The sequence below is a fragment of the Panthera leo genome, chromosome C1 (assembly GCF_018350215.1).
Source record: "Panthera leo isolate Ple1 chromosome C1, P.leo_Ple1_pat1.1, whole genome shotgun sequence".
NCBI classification, from domain to species: domain Eukaryota; kingdom Metazoa; phylum Chordata; class Mammalia; order Carnivora; family Felidae; genus Panthera; species Panthera leo.
In genome coordinates, this window is record NC_056686.1 from 148,550,299 (window position 1) to 148,574,012 (window position 23,714).

General features: G+C 40.3%; 1 protein-coding gene across 4 annotated transcripts in view; it reads right to left on the reverse strand.

Moving 5' to 3' along the window:
- The window catches only part of LOC122226167 (lymphocyte antigen 75), a 133,379-nt gene extending 111,984 nt beyond the window's left edge, over positions 1-21,395 (reverse strand). For 3 of the 4 annotated variants that reach the window (XM_042948929.1, XM_042948928.1, XM_042948925.1), the window contains exons 1-4: positions 21,228-21,395; positions 15,468-15,839; positions 9,288-9,458; positions 5,826-5,990 (exon numbers count right to left, since the gene is read on the reverse strand). In XM_042948929.1, the coding sequence (XP_042804863.1) occupies positions 5,826-5,990; positions 9,288-9,458; positions 15,468-15,839; positions 21,228-21,321 (802 nt within the window). In that variant the 5' untranslated portion in view covers positions 21,322-21,395. The other variant, XM_042948926.1, reaches the window with a different exon arrangement.
- Between the last annotated feature and the right edge of the window lie 2,319 nt (positions 21,396-23,714).

The following is a 23,714-nucleotide window of genomic DNA, read 5'->3' on the forward strand; positions in this document are numbered from 1 at the left end:
GTAGAAATTTTAATAAGTTTATGGCTTGTTGGGAGAAGAGTCAGTAGAAGTGAGAATCAATGAAAATGTAAGAGGGAGAAGAAACACCTGATGTGGATACAAACAGCTTTGGGGAAGGAGTTAACCTTGAACAAACTGGAGGGATGACAGTACAGATAAGTTTGTAAGTACTAGGATGGGAAACTAAGGGTTTGCTTCACTTTTCTCAAGGAAGTAGATGGTAAGGATACTCTCTAAGGGAGGAAAAGGTAGGTATTTGGGTAGAGGGCTTGAAGAGCATACTGAAGGGAACTTTGGATTCATCCTTTTCTTTCACCTTGTTAGCATAAGTGCTGGCAAACAAACTGAGGATTTAATCCAATGTAAATTTCTCATTAGGATAATTAGTTTTCTAGCCTTCCTAAAGAAGTCCTGGAACATATTTATGGCACTCCAACTCAACCATTACAGGATATTCCAAATTCCCTTTATTAATTTTTAATGGGGATACTATGGAGGACCAATCCTTCCCATCCTTCCCAAGTTCAATGTCCTTCTTTCCATGAAGACTTTTCAGATATCCCCAGAAGGATATTTGAATAATCCTATTGCTTACCCGCACATGGGAAGTACATATTTATGAAGATACTAAATGAACTTTGGAAGCTGGTAAGTTCCTATAATTTGCTTAATTACACTGTCCTATTTGTGAGCTGTATTGGTGACTTATTCTTCAATAGAATTATAGGATTTTAAAATGGACTGTGTTGACAAACAGGAATGTTCTTTATGTGTTTTATGCCAGGTGAATGTGAATGGGAAATAGATTCTAAAAATCTGGGTTGGTCAAATATGAAAGGCAGGTATTTCTTTTATGGCTTGGACAATCTGAAGCTAGATTTTTTTTCTCCATACTGTCCAAGCAAGAAGCTGACCAATTTGAGACTTTGCTCACCACATCTTTGCCATCAAGAAACAGACGATTGATAGCATAAATCCCCATACCTAATCAAATCAAACAAGCGAGTTCACTGAAGTCGATATTTGTCACTGTCCTTAAAACCTGTTCAGACTTGACCTTCTATTTCTATTCCTCTCCCCACAAGGGAGACTACAGGCCTGATAATGGTAATTGCATGTGGAAGGAGCCAGAAAAGAACCTCTTCTAATGTATAAGGAAGGTCAAACCAGCAAGGGGCCCTCACTTAGAAGTAGCCTAGCCTTGGGGCACCTGTTGAGGCCACTCTAAGTGAACAACCTCTCAGGGTGGAGACAAATGAGGAAGAATGGACTGTTGGGTCTTCTTTTGTAACTCTGGGATGAATCTGTGGTTAGAGGTTCCCTGGGAAGGCTAGAGCCATGGGAGATCTGATTCCCAAACAAAATCCAGAATCTCCCATCCCCAAAGCCCGTGTATTAGTAGAACAAAATCAAAACAAAACTAAGTGCAGGGCAAGCAGAAAGGAAAAAGAAAGCTCTTTTAGGTTGCATGGGACTTATTTTCAAGGGGCTGCTTCTGCTTTTTTTCTGGCAGTAGATTCCCTAGTCTACCATTAGCTACCAAACTAGAAATCATTTGGGAATAACATTCTCCATTATGCTCTGCATATGTACAATTCTTTTCCCCAATTAGATCAAGCACTTGGATCACAAAATCTCTGAGTCACTTTTGTTGGCCTCCCTCTCCTAGCCTAATATTTACACGTGATAGTTTTCAGTGAAGAGAGAAACTTCAAGAAACTTTCAAGATTTTGATACTGTGAGTTTCAGATGTTAAAGTACAGCTTGAGTCTTGGGAAACTATCAGTTATAATTAGGCTATAATAATTATATTATGCTTAAACAGCATTCACAGTGAAAGAGAAGTCTGGAATATTAGAAAGGGTGTATCTCTAAAATTATTGCTATATATAAAATGTGGGAAGAGTCTGGCCTAGGAAACAGCAGGGTCATTTAATATGTTATCTCACTTTTATGAGTTATAATATAAAAATGATAGATAAAGAAATCATGCAACATTCACTCCTCCAAATGCATCATTAGATTGTTAGGGTTTTGATAGTCATACTTGGATACTTTTCTCCTTCACCGAAAACATCAGTTTCCAAATGTCAATATCCCAGGAGGCTTAAATTTATTGGTACTTTTCACTTTCAACAATATTTGTTGTAAGGTTCAGTGAGGTCTGAAAAAGGAATTCCATTGACAACCACTAACCCATCAGGCTTATTTGATAGATTTCCATTCTAGAGCTCTGATTATTCAAGTATCAAACAAAATGGGAAAAGGGTGAAGCTAAGGAAGTAAGAAAGGAAGGCTTTTAAAAGGAAAGCTTTTAGCTAAAGAGCAGGACAAAAGACTAGTAGACTTTTAATGATGAAAAGAAATGAAGAGAAAAAAATATATATAAGAGAATTAAGTAGTATAGTAAAAAAGTAAGGGCTCTGGAGTCATATATGTTGATATTTGAATCCCAGTTCTGATACTTCTGAGGTGTGTGATGTTGGGTATGTTATTTCTAAGCATCAATTGCCTTATCTGTAAATGGGGGTAAAAATACCTTATGAGGTTGCAATGATAATTAAATTATTTAATTTGTCTGGAGACATGCGGGTTTTGCTCATAGTTTGGATTTACCAAATATTAACACTTATTATAAAGCAGTGTGATGGGATTTATCTGAATTAGTCAATAGGTATTTGTTTCATATATAGGAATAATGCTTAGAGTTTTGCACAAAAGGGAAAAAACAACCCATGAGACCCACCTATACCTGCAAAGAACTTAACTAGTCTTAAAAAAGGTAAATGCAGGGGCGCCTGGGTGGCTCAGTCGGTTGAGCGGCCGACTTCGGCTCAGGTCATGATTTCGCGGTCCGTGAGTTCAAGCCCCGCGTTGGGCTCTGTGCTGACAGCTTGGAGCCTGGAGCCTGTTTCGGATTCTGTGTCTCCCTCTCTCTGACCCTCCCCCCGTTCATGCTCTGTCTCTCTCTGTCTCAAAAATAAATAAACGTTAAAAAGAAATTAAAAAAAACAAAAACAAATTCTCTTTATAAAAAAAAAAAAAAAAGGTAAATGCAGACACATGCCAGATACAACTTGTTTTCAAGTCACATTGACTGTGTTCCAATTTTGGCTCTGTTAATTACTTGTGGGTGACCTTGAACAAGTTACATTTCCTTTCTGATCCTCACATTCCTCATCTGCAAAGTAGGCTTATTAATAAAAATACCTACACCTCATAGTATTGTTATATAGTATTAAATAAGATAATGTATGAAAAGCATTTAGTACTCAGTCTGAAGCATCATTGCTGTCATATGTTATGATTATTTTTTCATTCAAATAATCAGAGACTTAATAACTTTGGCTTCATGATTTTTAAAAATAATACAAAAAGTTTCTGTTTATAAACTTTCTAGTAAAAGAAGTGCAATGCTCTGATGGAAAAAGTTAGAGAAGTTTACTGAGTACATGAAAGATGTCCCAAATAAATAGAAAGGCATACCATATTCATGGATGAGTTGACTTAATAAATAATGTAGTGACAAAGGTGCCTCTTTAATCTATAATTCAATGCAATTCCAAAGTCCCAATAAAGTTTTTCATTGAGATTAATAAGCTGATCCTTAAATTCATAGAAAAGAATAAGTGGTTAAAAAATAGCCAAGGCAGGGGCGCCTGGGTGGCGCAGTCGGTTAAGCGTCCAACTTCAGCCAGGTCACGATCTCGCGGTCCGTGAGTTCGAGCCCCGCGTCAGGCTCTGGGCTGATGGCTGGGAGCCTGGAGCCTGTTTCCGATTCTGTGTCTCCCTCTCTCTCTGCCCCTCCCCCGTTCATGCTCTGTCTCTCTCTGTCCCAAAAATAAATAAAAAACGTTGAAAAAAAAATTAAAAAAAAAAAAAATAGCCAAGGCAATTCAAGAAAAAAAAAAAAAATGAGAGGTCTTGCTCATCCATATTTACCATGCAGCTGGCATAATTAAAACAGTGTGGAACAGACACATAGACAGACAAGTAGACCAAAGGAATAGAATGGAGAACCTAGAAATAACCCACATGTAATAGAGGAGTTTATATTTATTAGAGGTAGAATAATAAATTTTAGGGAAAAATGTAAAAGAAATAGTGCTTGATCAACTAACATCCATGTGGAGAAAGACAAATTAGATTCCCACCTCTAGAAATTTTATTTCAAATGGATTATGGATGTAAACATGAAAAGCAAAATTAAAAACTTTTAGAAGAAAAATGAGAGGTTATGTTTATCATACTAGGGCTAAGAAAGAATTTGCTAAATAATATAAATAAGCACAAAACATTATGGAAGAGACTGACTGACCAAATTAAAAGTACCATATTTTTAAATAATAAGAAGCAACAAAAGTGAAAAGACCAAAGACTAGGAAAAGATATTTGTAATCCTACAGCAAAAGATAAGTGTATATGAAGAATTACTATAGATCAATAAGAAAAATCAATAGATCAATAAGAAAAAGGAGGCAAACAACTCAAAAAGAAGGCAAAGGATATAAGCTGAATATTGGCAGATTATAAGCTGAAAACCTGAATGCCTAATAAACACAAGGCACAAAACCACATGAATTATCAGGAAAATATAAAAGACAAATGAAATAACCATTTCACATTAATCACAATGGCCAACTAAGTCTGACAACATCAAGTGCTTGCAGAGGTGTAAATGAATACAGCCACTTTGGAAAGTAATTTGGAATTTTGATTAGAGGTGAAGAGATGTGCACCCCATGACTAAGCAATCCCTACTCAAGTAAAAATCTCATACATGTCTACCCCATGAGACACATATGAGGATGTTCCTTACGGTGGTATTTGTAATAGGAAAAGCTGAAAACAACCTGTTTCTCAATAGGGGGATGGATAAATTGTGGTTTATTCATACAAGGTAACAGCAGCAGTTGACAACGTATAAACTTACATATGGGTAAATAAGTATTTGTATCATTTAAAAACCTAGATATGTTTTTATATCTGTTTTAATCTATGTTTTTATATCTGTGTATTATAGATCTATATAATGAAAACATATGCCGTATTTATACATATATATGTTATAAAAGCACTCAAAGAATGGTTATTTTGAGACGTGGTCATGGGTTTTCAACTCTATTAACATTTTATTTCTTTAAAGGGAGGGAAGCAAGGAAAGAGGGACGGAATCAATCCATGTAATGCAATATGACAAATGTTAGTGTACAACGAGTGTGTAAAGTCAGGGCAGTGGTTATACAGGTCTCTTTTAGGTTATATTCTATTTTTGTATGTACAAGTTTTCACAATTAAAAATTTTTAAATTACCACCATCACCCCACAGACAAAATAAAACAAAATCCTATCCACTCTATGTGTCCATTCATTAAACCATTTGCAGATTTCATAATTCTCTCCTTGCCTTGGAGTACGGCACTCCTCTACCCAACCACAAGAACGTTTCACTGAGGCCATCTAGTGTGACTCAGCCATGTTCGTTACCTTCCTTGAGTTCTCCACTTTTCAATGTTCAAACTGTTTAATGTTCACCTTTTACAAAATCTTTTCTCTTAGGCTTAGGGTAGCAGTTTAATCTTGCTACCTCACTCCATTTTCTGAGCAATAACTTCTTTTTGGTCTCCAACATGAAATGCAGTTTCAATGGATAGAATGTGATTCTACTAATACCTTTTTGCTTGAGGGCTTCAGTGTTGATGTTTAGATCCCAAGAAAAGACAGAAAGATATATACACAAATCAACATACCCGGGTATGAAAATAGAGGTAGATAGATGGCATCTTTACAATCCCGGCAATTTGGTCTACCACATGCAAACCTACCTTTAAGATAAGTTAATTCATCAGCATTGCTGATGCTCAGTAAGTTAGCTCCTTGATTCTGACATGAAACATAAGCTTCCTTCCAAGAAAGAGATGCCTGAGTATTAAATTGGTAGCAACTTCCAATCTGCTCATTCTTTTCCCAATTATCTTCACAGCCATTTTCTGTTGATACAAAGATATGTTAGCCATCATGAAGTAAGGGCATAATGTTTTATATTACTAAGAATGTTTACCAATACTGCAATTCAATTTCCACCTTCTTAGGATACACTAAAATTGAACTTTATTGTTCAAATGACCATGTTTTGATTCTTTGGTTACACAAAGAAATTTTGAAGTCATAGGAACCAAATAACCTTGGCTGATGAAAGCTTCCACTCTCCTATCCTCTACTCTCCCATTATCCCCTACCAATTATAATGCTATATTTTAGCCCCTGCCTGCCCTCTGCCTAAATGTAGGAGTCTTCAACTGTGTTCACATTGTTAAACTCCTGAGCTGATGAAAAACAAGTTCACTTGCAGATAGCGGCAGACGGCAGAGGGGTTTGCCACAGTTTGCAGCAAAACTCCTGTGTGTATGTGTGTGTGCAGACATGTTGCTTAAATGCCCATAATGTAGAACCCAAGTGACTACCTTATTTGAAAAACTCAGTCTGAATTTTTCCTTAATATATTAACAGAGGATTTAATATATGACATATAATTAATAGTATACAATCAATATTACGTATGTATATGTACACGTGTGTGCATATGTATACAGACGTACATGTTCGTTGTATAATGTGCATATTATTTTCTTCAACAAATACTTAGGCACACCTGGGTGGCTCAGTCAGTGAAGCATCCAATTCTTGATTTCGGCTTAGATCATGATCTCATGATTTGTGAGATTAAGCCCCGAGTTCGGCTCTGTGCTGACAGCATGGAGCCTGCATGGGATTTCCTCTCCTCTCTCTGCCCCTCCCCCTGTTTTCTCTCTCTCTGTCTCTCTCTCTCTCAAAATGTTAAAAAAAAACCCAAATATCTAAAAGCAGTTACAATTCCAGACAAAGACCCTTCAAATTATTTCTTATATGAGATATATAGATCTTGATACAGCTGGTTCAAAAACATACTTAGAGACTCCCATATACTGTCTAGAAGAGGAAACCTAATATAGGCTATATCGCATGTGTCCCAGGCTCCACTCTGGGGGTTTTGCAAAGAGCCTCCCATCATCAGTCACATATCACATGTTAGACTCATGGCCTTTCAAGCTGGAAGGGCCCTCCTAGGTCATCTTGTCTAATGCTTTCATTTCACAGATGGGAACAAAGATCTAGAGGTGCTTGTGGCAGAGCTGTGATCAGAGCACCGGTCTCTAAATCTACTCTTGTTGATCTTTTGAACAGCATATGCTGCTTCTTCAGTCACTTTTGAATGGCCTAAATAGCAATATAGGTGGTTGTGACATTTGGTGAAAACAAAATAGGTAGATTTGCAAGTACATCGCCTCAAGTTTCCTTATTACCACTGGAGCCCTATGCCTGAAATCCGGAAGCTTCCGGGGGATGGCAGTATGTCTGCTATAAAATATAATCTACATGGTTTAGGAATCCTCAGCTTTGAGAAACTCACAGTCTTACTTCGTCCCTAAAAAGAACTCTGAAAGGTATATGAATGCATTAATACCTCCCATTTTCACCCCACCACCCAAAAGAAGCTAAAGACACTGATACTCATAACAGTCAAGGAAGCAAGGTGGAGTGGAATAAATATGTGGGGAATGAGTGTCAGGAATCCTGGAATCTCCACCAGACTCCGTATGAATGTGGTCTGATCCTGACAGACCATGTCATCAATCTGGGTCTGCCGCCCCTCACCTGAGAATTGAGGGATTGCACTGGATAACCTCTACACTCCCTTTCACATCTAAAATTTCTGATCCAGACTATAATGAGGTTTAAATGAAATCAGTGCCTAGTTGACCAAACTCTGCCTCATATCAGTTATAGTTGAAGCAAACATCAGCGTTTATCTTTTAGTAGGTTCTGGGTGTTGAAAAGCCTATGCCTCTACCTGGAACAGTAATTCTCAAAGTGTGGTCCTCAGACCAGTATCCTCTGGGAACTCATTGAACTGTGAATTCTTGGGCCCCACTCCAAAGCTACCAAATTATAATTTCTGAAGGTGGGCTCCAGAAATCTTTGTTCTAACAAACTTTCCAAGGGATTCTGCTGCAGAACCATTTTCTCAGTATAACCTCTTCTAGTTGCTTAGAACTTTTCATTTTGAAGCTCAGCTTCCTTAAAGAGGAATCAGCATTACTAATACCAGTAGACTGGCTACTGAATGAGGCATGATATAGTATAGTTATTTGAGTCAAGGAATTCAGAACTGGGTTTCCTAGATTTGAATCCTAGTTCTGAAATGTATTTGTTATGTGACCTTAGGCAAGTGCTGTAATTCCCCTGTGCCTCACTTTGGTCATCTGTGAAATGGGGATAAATAGTGGTGCCTACCTTATAAGGTTGTGTGAAGATTGAATGAGTTGATATAGTTTGAGTGCTTAGAATGGTATCTGACACTTGGTAAGGCCCTAAAAGCATTAACTATTATTACCTAGGTCTGGCGATTTTTCCTTTCTCTTTGTTATACATTCTTCCAAACTACTGACCACTTAAAAATATTTCTGGAGCACTTATCACATGTCAGGTATTGTGATCACCTGTAACTCTCACCTGACTGGTGATAAAATATGTCTCAGTTATATGCCAGATAATGAATCAACTGCTACTTTGGTCTCTCTCTCTTTCTAAAGAACAGTGAACTCTTTAGCATGTCCTGAATAGTTTGCTTCTAGTAAGAAGCAATTAGAAAAAATGCTCTGCTCAACACACACAAATAGCAGAAGGAACAGTGTTACCAATTTTGAGAGGGCCAGGGATATGGGTCTCTTTTGTCCCCTACTCTCTACTTCAGGCCATAAATATACTTAAGTGTCTATCATCCTAAGAGTGTTTCTTTAACCTATCTACCCCACAAACCACCATCTTTGCTCTTTTTCTATTTCATAAACCTTAAGAGGCTTTCTCTCTTATTCACACCTGTCCACTATAACTTAGCTTCTATGACCAATGGTCTTTTGAAACTGCTCTAATGAAGGTCAGCAGCAATTTCCTAACTGCTCATGCCTTTTCCACTTCCTATTCCTGAGGTATCTATGCTACAGACACTCCCTCCTTCTTTGTCTTCCATGATACCATTCTGTCTTGGTTCTATTCTTGGCCTACTCCTAAAAGCAAGCTCATAGCTACACATTACTTCCCTCTTCCCTCAAATATATATTTATTCTCTAGGATAATATTTGTTGCAGTCATTTGTGAGTCCTCTTGGACTCTTTTTTGTCCCTGTTGCTTCACAGAAATGGTATCCATTGTCTCTCTATATATAAAGCCTGTTAGCCCATACATACCTGATATTAAGCAGATGCCCCACTTTTGATCATACTCATAATTTAAGGTGGTTGCACACCATGGCCCACCATGATTTTCATCACGAACGCACTCATGATGCCAGGTCCCATTAACTAAGAATGGAAATTCACAAGGTCTTCCATAGGAGTTCCCATCTCTGGTATATATCTCTGTGGTGTGGGGAGGAAGGAAAGGAAAGTTAAAAACTGGACAATCACCTTCATTTAACTAATTCCTAAATTTTCTGTGAAAGAAAGATTGTTGTTTGCGCTTAAGAGAATACACTATCAGGGTGCCTGGGTAGCTCAGTGAATTAAGCATTCGACTCTTGATATTGGCTCAGGTCGTGATCTCGCAGTTGTGAGACTGAGCTCAAGCCTGGCATTGGGCTCTGTGCTGAACACGGAGGTTGCTTGGGATTCGCTCTCTCCCTCTCTCTGCCTCTCCCCTGTTTGTGTTCTCTCTCTCTCTTTCTCTCTGTCAAAATAAATAAACTTAAAAAAATAAATAATAAAAAAAGAGAATACAGTATCTAAGTAGGTTGCACAGTGTGGAAATTCAGAGCATGGAAGCTGACTGGTCAGATCTGTACTTGAATACTGGCTCCCCCACTGAGTGACTGTGTGGCTGTAGCAAGCTCTCTAATTTCTATTAGCCTCAGTTTCTGTATCTGCAAACTAGGAATAATAGTATCTAGCTAATAGGTTTATTCAAGAGGATTCAATGAGATAATCCATGTAAAGCATCATTTATTATGGTGTGATAAAGAGCTAAATGATCCTGGCTTGATCCTGCAGGGATCAACTGATTACCATGGGTGGAAGACTAATTCACCAGAAGGGGATCTCTGCCTGAGACTAAATTTACATTTTAAATTATTTTATTTAGTAAGAGTGGGGCCAGAAAAATACCTTGGAGTCACTGAGGGTGGGTGTGGACTTTGGAAGCAGGTGTAGTTAGGCAGATGGACGCATAGCCCATTGCTCACAGACTGGTGGTAGAACTGAGGTTGTGGGTTTTGAGGAAGTGGGAGAAAGAACAGCTAGATCTCTGAGATGGTTCTTGGAGAAGAATGGGGCACGGTAATTCATGTTATAAAAGAAGAACCAGCTTCGTCTGGGAATTCATGGGACTGGCTGGTGGCCAGAGAGGTATTAGTACCAGGTTTTCATTTTGTTTTATTTAAATTCAAGCTAGTTGTCATACAGCGGAGTCTTGGCTTCAGGAGTAGAACCCAGTGATTCATCCCTTACATATGACACCCAGTGCTCATCCTAAAAAGTGCCCTCCTTAATGCCCCTCACCCATTTAGCACATCCCCCTACCCATCTCCCCTACAGCAACCCTCAGTTTGTTTTCTGTATTTAAGAGTCTCTTATGGTTTGCCTCCTTCTCTGTTTTTATCTTATTTTTCCTTCCCTTCCCCTATGTTCATCTGTTGAGTTCCATTTTAATAATTTGCCCTGGTGCATGGATAAAAACTGAAAAATTATTCCAACCACAAATATGCCTGGAAATACTAAAGAAAGTGCTCAATATTTATGCAGACAACAGTTCTCTTGGAAAGGGGCTTTTATAGAACAGCTAGCTATGTAATTATTTTGGTCACCTTTTTCCATACCCTTAATTTGTTTAAAACCAAGGTCATTATCAGATCAAATAGTGGCTATTAGGTAAAGCATAATAGTCAGATCTTATCACCCTTTACCAGGCTATTAGGGTCCATCAAAATGTCTCACAGATTTGCTTAAAAGTGTACTTAAGATAGTATTTGATTCCACGTCCTTTATCATTCTCAAATATTCAGTTAACTGAAGTATGAGACTTGATTTAACAGTTTAGAATATATTAAGCAGTAGTACAGCAAAAAGTAAGAATAATCCAGACGCTTTTATTTACAAACAATCTTTTAAGGGACACTGGTTTTATTTTCCTCTGACATATAAATGATTTTGGACAGGATATTTCTGTTAAAGAGTAATTTGGCCTTACATTTTATAATAAATCTGCTTATTACCTGTGTTCTATTTCTAATGATACCAAAGCTCCCAATAGTTCATGACAATTTCTCTTCCAACATTATAGTACTTAAAAGGAGTCCCTGAACACAGCAACTATTACTTGTAGAACCCTCAGTTTCTTCCTTTTTAAAAAGTCTTGTGTTTCTGTAATACAGAGTGCTTTCACATACATTTCTTTTACTTGCTCTTTACCATAAACCTATGAGATCTATAGGGCATGTATTACACTTTTTTGTGAAATCTCCATTTTTTGCAATGTAGTTAAATAAAACATTCACTAAACTGTAAGTGACAAGGATGGGAACTGGCTCCCTCATTAGAGTCCTTGACATGTTAAGCACAACTTGTGACTTTAACGGCTGCCTTCTCAGGTTTCAAGTTCTGTTTCATAGCTTAAAGCTGGGTTTCAATTAAAAAACTCTCCTATTCACAATATCGTTTGAAGAATGATAAGGATATAGCAACCACCACATCAGTAGCAGCTAACTTATGCTAAATGTTCACAAAGAGGTTTATTCTCACACATTTTTCACTGCTGCTGGACCTCTTAAATCCTATGGGTTTCCCTAGAGACAGCCTTTTCCTGAGAAGAATCTTCTCTGAATGTGTGAATTTATGATGATCGCACTCTCAAAACAACAGCTTATTCTGAAATAGATACAAATTGGTGAGTTGAATCACTTACATGGAAAACTAACATTAATTTCTTCTGCAACATGAGGCAAAATAGCTTCAATTGTTAAAAAGGTTGGCAGGCTCGCAAGAGTTGTTCAAAATTCAGACAGTTCTCCACTAAATTCAATTTCCTCTGGATTCACCAAATATTCAAAATTTGAAGGCTGCTAGTGAGCTCAAGATATCTTAATGATAGGGGCGCCTGGGTGGCTCAGTCGGTTAAGCGGCCGACTTCGGCTCAGGTCATGATCTCACGGTCCGTGAGTTCGAGCCCCGCGTCGGGCTCTGTGCTGACAGCTCAGAGCCTGGAGCCTGTTTCAGATTCTGTGTCTCCCTCTCTCTGACCCTCCCCCGTTCATGCTCTGTCTCTCTCTGTCTCAAAAATAAATAAACATTAAAAAAAATTAAAAAAAAAAAGATATCTTAATGATATACACGTTTATCTGGAGGCTGGTCAAAGGCAATTCATTCATAAAGTTTATACAACTAAAGTTTTCTCTGAGATGAACATGACTCTCACACGGGATGGGGGTTGGAGGAAGGCAACCCAGGAAACAATGACAAATAATTTTTCTCATACTATAAGTAAAAACATTTATATTGCAAATACAAGGGAGAAATAAAAAAGCTATATTTGGGGAATTCAATTATGGTGTTGAGCACTGCTTTGCTGTAACAAGTTTGGGTAACCTTGGACTTCACTCTATTGGGACTCTTAAGTCTTATCTTTCTTATCTCTAGACAGCTAGCTAGACAAAAGGCAGGGCAGAGACCAATATGCAGAGTCTGACAGAGTAGTGCCAGAGAAAGCCCTTAACTTAAGACAGTAGTCTCTAATCTAAGAGCAGGAAGGGACTACATACATTTAAAAGAGTAAAACTGCCAGGACTTAATATGTGATTAAATTTAGTAAGAGAGGAAAGCAGGACAATTCCAGGGTGACTTGTAGATTCCTGACACACACGATTTGGATGGTACCAATCATCTGGAAAGGAATAGAAAAGAGGAAGTAGGTTTGACCCTGGCTTCTGTCCAGATTAAAACTTGAGGTGTGTGCTGATGAGTCAGAACTATGAGAGCCTTTCCTCAGAAATCTCTAAAGTTCTTATTTGAAAATCCAGTGTTCCAAATATTGTATTTGGTAAGGTCAAGAAACACTTTGTGCCTGTGGGCACTGCTTAGTTCTTTCTGGGTTGGTACCCCAAGTGGGTTCTTAAACTTTTTTTGTGCTCCTGATAACTTTGGCAGCTATATGAAATGCACAGGTGCCCTTCTCAGAAGAATATTACAAATGCATAAAATAAACCCCATAGGATTACAAAGAAAATCAGTTAGACTGAAATTAAGGTCTTGGGGTACTTAAGGAATTTACGATTACAACTACATCCCTCAAAAGAATCAGGAGCAGGAGACAGAAAGAGCCCTGCCGAGAAAATAATACTGTCTGATCTTTGAACAAATTTGATGAAACAAGTCAAATCCAGTTCAAAAGGCATTTTGTGTCATTCCATGTTTTCTCTTAGTTGCCAAATTGGAGAAACACTTTCAAAGTACAAAATTTAAACTTGCCATTAAGTGGTACCCAAATAGCAATTGCTTTTTTTTTTTTTTTTTTTTTTAACGTTTATTTACTTTTGAGACAGAGAGAGACAGAGCATGAATGGGGGGAGGGTCAGAGAGAGAGGGAGGCACAGAATCGGAAGCAGGCTCCAGGCTCCGAGCTGTCAGCACAGAGCCCGACGCGGGGCTCGAACTCATGAACCACGAGATCATGACCTAAGCCGAAGTCGGACACTTAACCAACTGAGCCACCTAGGCACCCCTAGCAATTGCTTTTTAATGTTAGGAGGAAGCTGGCTAGCAAAAACAGACTTGTTCAATGACTCAAGGATCGAGGATTTAAAAAAAAGGAAAACCCCATATCTAATTCTCCAATATTTTCCCGTTAAGAGCAGAACCTGACATCTCAGAAGCAGATGCATCTTCAGTAGGAAATAGAAATAGGTTACCACAGGAGAAAAATGTGTGTGTGTTATGGGAAGGACAGAAAGCCAAATTTAGCTTAAGTGAGCTTTAAGAGAAAAGAAAAACCCTGTGAACCTATATAAATTTACAAAGAAGAGCAAAGGTGAGATAAGGGTTAAGCCTTAGATAAGATAATTAAATATATATTTATATATAAACATTTGATGTAATTCAGAACAAGATGATGAAAAAGATTTGCTTGGGTGATACCAAATTACATTTAGAGGTTTAAAAAAAATAAATCTACTCCTTCTGACTTGGAAAGTTGTTATAATCCAGTTTCTAGATGCAGAACAAAGTTCATGATCAGCTCTGTCATAGGCAATATTCATATACAGTTGACCTTCCAATAACATGGGTTTGAACTGCACAGGTCCGCTTATATGTGGATTTTTTTCTGATAAATACGGTACAGTAATGTAAATGTATTTCTATTCCTTATGATTTTCTTTTCTTTTTTTTAGTTTATTTACTTATTTTGAGAGAGAGAAAAAGAGAGAGCATGAGTGGGGAAGGGGCTGAGAGTGAAGGAGAGAGAGACTCCGAAGCAGACTCTGACTTGGGGCTGTATGTCACCAACTGTGAGATGATGACCTGAGCCAAAATCAAGAGTCAGATGCTTAACTGACTGAGCCACCGAAGCACCCCTCTTTATTATTTTCTTAATAGCATTTTCTTTCCTCTAGCTTACTTTATTGTAAGAATACATTATGTAATACATATACAAAATACGTGTTAACTGTTTATGTTGTTGGTAGGCTTCCAGTCAACAATAGGTTATTAGTAGTTAAGTTTGGGTGAGTCAAATTTTCAGTTGCATGGGGGTCAGTGCTCTTAACCCCCACATTGTTCAAGGGTGAACTGTATTTATTTTTGAAAGCAATTGAGAAAAAGTCCACTCTTAAAATGCTGAATCATAAACACAAACATCAAAGTGTGACCGCCATGCCAAAAATAGAAATAAACTCACTCACACGAGGTCTTGAAGTTTTTCCATTACATAAAAATTTGCCAAGGAGACATACATTTTCTTTTTTCTTTCTTTTCTTTTCTTTTTCTTTCTTCTTTTTTAACTTATAAAAAGTTTGATTTTACTAGGTCATTTGAATTTTACCCTTTATGAAGAATTTCCTGTTACTCTACCATTTCTTTCCCTCTGGAGTTCAGAGTGTAATCATAGGAAATACACATGCTCAAGCGTCAGAGAGATTTCAGATCCTAGGTTTACTACAGAGTGACTGTGTGACCTCTGACGAGGTACCTAACCTCTTCTGTAAAATAGGAAAGACAGCACCAACCTCACATGGGTAGCTCAATGTTACTGCACTGTGCCTGAAATTGAATGCTAGCTCACTGCCCTTACCAACGCATGACTTTATTTGTGATCAGTTGTGCAGGTTCAATGTCACATTTACCAAACCCAACAGCAAATGAGTAAAGTCCCTCCCCAATACTCACCATGGTAAGGCTGGTCACAGAGGTTTTCCTCTGTGCCTCCTTTCTTCCAGACGTCAGATGAATTTGTACTTGCTATAGCATGTCCATTCTTCAGAGCCAATCTGTACTGGGCAGCTCCGTACAAAGAGTAGTGCTCACATTTCCACCACAGCATGACACTGGAGTCACAGCTGAACATTCTCAAGGAGTCTGTGGGTTTAGTAATATCTAGCCCAAGGCACTTCTGGGATTGCAAATGAAAGAGGCGATGCTGGGACACCCACTTCCATAACATGTCCTTACTTCCATCACAGTCCGTTGCTATTATCCAGTCATTCAGTGGCTTGATGCACTTGCCCATGTTTTCATTGACAACGGTGAATGGATCATTGCCTGAGTCAAGACAGACAGTTAAAGAAGACATTTCAGGATTCTGAACTGTGTGGTTAGTGTGCCTTGGCCCCTGCTTGCTGAGGGGAGTCTGAGCACTCCGGGATTACTCCCACCCTCCAACATCTATAAACTGCAATGCACTTACACAAGGTCAGAGGACAGTGGTAGTCAGAGAGGCAGTATAGTGTGGATTAAGAGCATGAGCCAGTCTGCCTAGGTTCATAGTCTGCCTCTGCTACTTACTACCCATGTGATCAGGGCAAGTTATCTAACCACTATGCCTCAGTTTCCTCCTTTGTAAAATAGTACTTCCATATGGTAGATATTAGGTTAAAATGAGCTTATACAGGTAAAGCACTTAGAATGGTATGTATATTTTTATTGTTGTTCCGTGAAATATCTGCCCCCCTTATTTAATGAGATGAAGAAACTCCTTCGTTTTCATCTTCCTTAGAGAGGTGGTCTACAGTCAATGAAAAGTATCCTGAACCTATTCAGGACCACAGTTCTGTCTTGCTTATATTAGCTACTATGGCAGGGTAAATTATTACATGGCATGAACGTGTCTCAGAGGAGATGCAGAGACTTCTGAGGGGGCAGAAGTAGAATAGTGGGGTAAAGGGATGAGAGGAAATGAAGATCTGGATTCTAAGGGTAGGAGGGACTGTGATCAGCTCTACCTTAGCACCCACAGGAACGTGATGAGAAGCCGTGAAGAGGGGTCGGGAAAGTGCTGACTGTGTGGATCACCTACGGAGGCTGAGGCTGAGCCTGAGCTCCAGAAATCACCTGGGATTCAGAATTCAACAGCCAGGAGGTTTGGACAGTGGGAAACTCCAAAGTGATGAGCATAAGCTGAAGGCGAACCAAGGGACCTCCCTGAACGCTTCCCTGCCACTTTTGCATAAGTTGGGGAAGACCTGAGTAATGACAAAAACTGAAGTTCTGCTAACTTGGTGGAATGGGACCTCAGAATAAAATTTAATCTGATTCTATGAAAATAAAGTAATGCATGGTTTCTTGCACACCTGAGCTTGTGGAACAGGATTCACATCTGTTAAAACAACTTACAGTTGAACAATTTGGCCAGTGCTTTTAGAAAGAAAAATTTTTTGAAGTTATAGCACAAAAGTTCATGTTGCTGAGAGGAAAGCTGAAAGACAGTTAAACAATCATTGTCAGTGAACCAAAGGGTTCAGCAGAAGGACCTGTAAATTTTTAGATCCCAAAAGGCACTTTCATTTTGATGCCAGCTTCACAACCATTGATTTTACTAACGCTACATACCTTTTCTGATAATAATTCACAGGCTTTCAGAGTTAAAAATTCTTATACGAAGGACTTGAGGGGAAATTTCACCATATAAATAATAACTATACCATTAAGTCAAATCTCAGCTTGAACTAGGAACAGAATTTTTTGCTTTAAATAGCAGCAGCAGCAACAAGAATAGGAACAACTACAAAATCCTGTAAAACTTTAAGTTACTTCTGCTTTCAACTCTGTATTTTCAAATATTACGTAAGGCTGCAGCTAGGTGTCTTGGTCATAGCAACTTCCATCCTTCACCCTTCCTTCTTGGACATTTCTCTGCCATTCTCTGCTTTATGGACACCATTTGGGAGGATAGTTAACAAAAAGAGGAAAACATACTGTCTTAGAAGATTATCGCTCACAATTTCTCCAGTACGCTTCTCCGAAATATTCAATATCGACGCAGACCCATGAGGTACTTTTTTCCCAAACTATTCTCTCACTTCTCCAAGATAAATCTCGTATTCCAAAGTATCAGGAGTTACTGGAGAAAAAAAAGAAGTCTGCTTCTACAGGAGAATAGGCTGCCACCTCCCTTGCTGGAACATTTCCCTCCGTTGTCCTGTGGTCTCACTGTCTTCTTTCGTGGGCACTCTGCTCTGTGCCCTTTGATCCCAGATAGGTGAGCTGGGCCAGCAGGAGTTTTGCTATCTTTGCAGTGTTTCAAAGTTCTTTCAAGTTGCCTTTGCAGAATCCAATAGATTAGCTATAGCTCTTAGTATAGTGGCACAAGCAGTGGAATACGAGTTAGGGGTGCTAGGTTGAAGACCTACCTCCACTACCAGTTAGCTGGTAGACATGTTGGGGAAGTCACTTAATCTCCCCAGGGTCTTCGTATCTCCAAATGTAAGATGAAAGCAGAGAAGTTTAAGATACCTTAGCCACTTTCAGTACTAATATCCTATGCTTCCACAAGATAAGTTTTCCTAGCCTTTCAGGTTTTACTGGTCTTTGCCAAGTTCATTGTATATTGTTCTTAAACAGATGTCCACAACTTTATTATGTCATGTTAATGCTAGTAGCATTTTAGGTCATCCTAATCCCATTAGCATCAGGTATGTGCACTTAGGTAACAGTGATGCTTTATAAATACTCTTTGGAAGTGAAAAAAAAAATTACCCTTTCCCATTTACTGTATGTTTTACTTCTGGGACACCCATAGACTGAAGAAGTTTGTAGGAACTCTGAAAGACTACAGGAGAGGTATGGAATGGCATGGAAAAGCTATGTAAAAGAGGAGTTGCCAAGCTTCTTACCTAATTGTAACATCTATGATCATAAATACTTGCCTCATTTTAGATCTGTCTTTTAACTATTTACAATCAATGTTTGACATCCATAGTGTTCCCTTAGCACATACATTAATTATTGATATGATTTAAGGAAACTTGCCATTAGCCTTCATACATAATGTATGTGTAAGCATTCATACATAATATATAAGGTAGGGAGAGTCGTCTTTTCATGATGTTTCCCCATATCATTCCTTACCCTTCGCAGAAGCAGTTCAGTCTGCCTCAGTCTTGTGACCCTATCGGGATGGTAGACTGAAGGGTGGGAAGGACTGAGGAAGTGTGAAAATAATTCCTTATTCATAAAATGTGTTAAATAAGGGTAAATAAAATATTTCAGAAATATGTTACACTTTGAAAAGGTAATTACACAGCAACTTATAAAAGATTCTTTATTGACAACCTTATGTTGCATCTTATTCATGTTATCTTATAATATATCCTAAATGGAATTTTAATGTTTACTTCCACATACAATATTTGGGCAAGTCTAAAAGGCAAAGGTTGATGAAAATAAGTCTCATCATCCCTAGTAGCATTTTTATATGCTTCATTTCATAGAAATATTCTAGTGGTATCTGAGAGGAAATGGCTAAGTAGTATTATCATATATTGAAAATGAGTTTTTAGTATTCCACATTCATCAAAGGAAAACTATCTCCTATTGCCTAATCATTATTGTCTTACCTAAACAAAAGAGGTTTGCACATTCCAAAGAGAAGTTGGACATCAACATTTTATAATCACAGACAAATGGAGAGGGAGATAGAGGCAAGAAGGATGAAGATTGCAGTATTTTTAGTTTCAGGGGAACTTCTAGAGCCCACAATGTTAAGCATTTCATGGAGTCACCACCATGTATACAGATCATACATGTGGAGTAGGAAAGAATCAGAAGTTTGGGTTTGTCAGTTCAAAAACAGGTCCTGAAGTGACCTTGGGTCCATGACAATCTACTAGGAGTCAGGAAGTCATGGCATTCAGATTGGGTGTTATGGGCTGGTGAGAACCTCAGGAGTTCTAGAAGGATTGGTTTACTTCAAGCTATTAGCTCTCCCAGGAAGCCAAAAAGTAAACCAAGCAATTGGGATTTCCCCAAGGGCACAGAGCAACTACTAGGTGTTGAAATTAGGTGTTTCAGCACCTGAGCAACACAGGCCTCCTGCACAAACCTAACGGCATACATGTGACAGACTGCATGCCATTACCAGCATCGTGAAGCTGACACGCTGCCAAACAAATTACTCAAATGGCTAGGGTTTCAAAATTCCAGTGCTTCCCTTAATGGGACCACAAGTCTGGTCTGAGGGTGTAGTAAACAGACCAGAGCAGCTACTAAGGGTGAGGAAGGATTCAGGAAATCAAATACCTGTCAGGACCTAGTGCAGGAAGAATGGAGTTAAGCTGATGCTCTTTGCTTTGGGGTGATGAGAAAGGCCAGGGACTGCAGAGATTGCAAAAATTAAGGAAATCTTGAGTTCTGTGGGGGAGACAAAAACAGATAAGACTAAAGCAGAAGTAGGTGGAAACCAAGTCTTCGGTGACAGAAAGGTCAGGGTGTTTTGACTGTGGTTAGTTGTGGCAGTGAAATATTTCTACCTGGATTGTGGGCAGGTGGAAAAGAATTCTCACAGCCAGTAAAGGACTTTTGGCAGTTTCCAACAGGGAGGGTCAAAGGAGAATGGAGAAGTGTGAATCAGATCAGCATTCACTAAAAGGTCCTTGTTGTAGATAGGGTGATGTCACTCACACTCTGGGAAGCTTCTTCACATCACGCTCTGAAAAAAGTCTAAATCTGGCAGTAACTTAGTTTAGCTGTTACAGGAAAATAAGAACCACAAGCAGCCTACGGTTTTCAAAAAAGTTCTTACCCATCTTTTACTTCCTCATACAGGAAAAGTGAACAGAAGTGGTAGGTGGTGACGGCCCACTGACCACTCGCTATGCAGCCCGACTAAGAAAGTCCTCGGGGGCATCTTTTGCCAAGGCAAAAAGAAAGTAAAAGCAAACTCCGATTGCTGCCAGGGGGCATGGTGAGGCTGGCACTACCCAGAGCATCAGCGAAGGGAGTCTATTCCTGGTCCTGCTTCCGCAGTTAGAGGCAGGAAGGTCTCTGGACAAGCCACCTGCGCTTCAACGTGGGACCGTCAGCCTCGCAGGGGTGTTTTGGAGCTGATAAGGCAGGGGAAAAGATCGCCGCTCAAGGCTTTAGGGGAGGGCATCATAAATAAGTTATGATCATGGTCACTTTAGAAGACATGGCTTAACCTAACTTCCTTTTGGATGTGCACGTTGGCGGACGTGCAGCTAAGTTGGGGCATCATTAATCATTCTGGGCGCTATGGATAGAAAGTTCCTCTAGACACTGAGTGGCCAAGGTGACCAGGAGGCGAAGGAGGGGCGAGACCCGCTGGATGGGGTGTGGGGGTTGCTGAAGAGCCCTTTACTCTAAGGAGGCAAGATTTTGGAGGCTTCAGGACGAGGAAGGGGCGGGGGACCGGCACAGAAAAGGTCATGCGCTTTCCCTAAGGTGGACTGTTCTCTCTCAGCACCAGAAAGGCCCTGCCCCCCCCGCGACCCCTCCATCCTCCAGGCGCCCGAGGGCCAGGGAGCTCCTCCTACCCCAGAATTCCCCTTCGGCTCACATGTTCGGCTCCAGACCCCCGAGGAAAGCAGAGGTGACGAGACCCGGGGCGCCGCCCTAACCCCAACCGAGGAAAGTCGGCAGACCTGACAACTTCGAGGGCCCTAGCCGCCGCCGACCTGGCCCGCCCGCGGTTACCTGCGCGGCCAGAGGGCTCCGCCAGTGCGCAGCACCTGAGAAGTAGCAAGAGGAGCTCCGCCGCGCGGCGAAGGGTCGCCCAGCGCGTCCTCATCCTGAGCCGGCCCCAGCAGTCCAACCGGGTCCTCGGGCGCACGCGGGACCCACCCCTCCCGCTGCGCTCAGCGGGCCGGGCCGGCGCTTTTGCCTAGAGCCTCCGGGGAATCCCGGCCCCGCCCCCTCCGCCCTCGGCCAATCAGGCGGGGCGGGGCGGGGCAAGTGAGTGGACTCTTTGGCGGGAAGACGAACTTACGCGCACCTTCTGGAGGACCGACCCGCCAGGAGACGGGAAGTGAGCGCGGAGCTAGACTGCAGAGTGTCGCTCAGACTACCGGGCTTGGGGGTCCTGGCCCCCACTCTTCTTCAGTAAAGTTGAGGAGACGCGGCAGTTGCCGGGACTTGGCAACTTCCTGGTGTGTGGGTTGGGTTCGTTTAGGACTTTGTTCTCTGCCTAGCGCACCTGTCTGGGAGGACCTCTTGACTGTGGGCTAGGCTGGAGAGGCACCCACATCCTCTCATACCCCAAAGGCGGAAGTCTGCATCCGTAGTGTTGCTGCTGCTATCAAGCCAAGGAATTCAGGTGTCCTTAGTTGCGTCTTGTGTTTTCGGATAGTGCAAACAAAGGCAGGGTAATCGCACTCTGCAGTTTCACCCACAATTGTTAAAGAATGAAAAAGCAAGAGCTATTTGAGTGAACCTACAATCAATACTTTCAACGATTTAGGCCTTATAACCATCTGACCTTTGCAAGTAAGCTCTTCTCTTAAAAATTAATAATAATAATCCAGTGGAAATGGGAAGTGTGCACCCCAAACCAGCAGTGTGAGAATAATATTTATCCTCTCCCTGTGGGAACTGCAATCATTATAAATAGGCTGACCTAAGTTGCCTGGATGTGAATGTCCTATATTCTTAAACCCCATAAAAGCACATGGTGTGTACCCAGAAACACCTTCATTCCTGTCCTCTGAGGGTGAATGCTTCCAGGAGAAGAACATCTAGGTTGCCTCTCCTGATTTTAACTGCCAAGGCTTTGCTGATGACTCCTAACCTTGACTCTGGTCTCTCCCCAGACTTGGGCCTTCAGTTCAGTAAATATATTAAGCACTTGCTATTATGGGGAGGGGCTCCTCCCAGGATAAGATAAAGAGAAAACATCCCTGCAGGCTCAAGCTTACTGAGTACTAGGGGAGACTGAGGCACACACAGTTAACTTAGGGCAGAATGAATGGGGAGACTGGACAAAGCTTCAAGGAAGACAGCACCTCAACCTGGGTCTTGGGTAGTCGGTAGGAATTTGACCATGCATAGCTGGTTGGGGAAAAATAGTAACAGAATGGCAGGAAAATTGCAAGGCAGGGGCAGAGGACAGCAGTCCAGTATGACCACCCTTCCGGGTGCATGTGTGTGTGTGTGTGTGTGTGTGTGTTAAAAGTAGTTGTGGTGGAGGCCTAAGTGAAAAATGACAGCAGAGAAGTAACTTGTGGAAGTTTCGTGAAGTGCCTTGAATATGATGTCAAAGACTTTGACTTGATTCTCTAGAACTGGGCAATCAAAGTTCTGAGTAAGACTATCTGCTACTGCCCTGATTCCCTCTGCATTTGTGGTTGCTTGCCTTTCTGATCCTGCCCAACTTGGAGCTACTTGACAGTTGTGCTCTTATCTTCTCATTATTACCTTCCTACACTGAGCACAGACCCGATCCAGAGTAAGCTCTAAAAAAAAAAAAAAAAAAAAAAAATAGTTTACTTACTAAATGAATTCCTAGAGCCACACCTTAGCATAGGGCCATATGAGCTCTTGCTTGCATTATGTTGCAGTAGTTTCTCAGTTGACCTTCCTGCCAACAATTGTCCTCTTAGGCAAAGGAATCTTAAACACTGCTTGGAACATATGACCTTTCTTCTGCTCACATCCTTTCAGTGCTAAGTGGGAGTTCAGGAGGATTGTGAATGCCTGAAATTATATACAGTTTTATGAATGCACTTAAAAAAAATTTTTTTTTTTTTTGAGAAAGAGCAGAAGAGGTCCAGGGCTTTCCTGAGAGTCTCAAAGAAGCCTGTGATACAAAAGGAAAACTCATCTAGGATAAAGCAAGCCCCTCTATGATCTGACCCTTTATGTTTATTGACCTTCCTATGTCATTCTTTGGTTCAGTCAACCTGTCTGAATCTGTCTTGCCTTTTCCTATCTCTGCCCATATATCCATATTTTCTCCAATGTAGAATGCTTCTTTTCCTTCTCCCTTGGTTTAGTTCTACCCCTCCAGTTAAGGCCGTGCTCAAATCTCACATTTTATATAAAACGTTTCTAAGAAGGACCCTAACCCTTGGGGATTCCAAACATCTGGATAATATGCATTCTGTTCACTTCATATTTAACACGTAGTGCCTCTTGCTGTTTGAGTAATCCCCCCTTATCTGTGGTTTTGCTTTCTGTGGTTTCAGT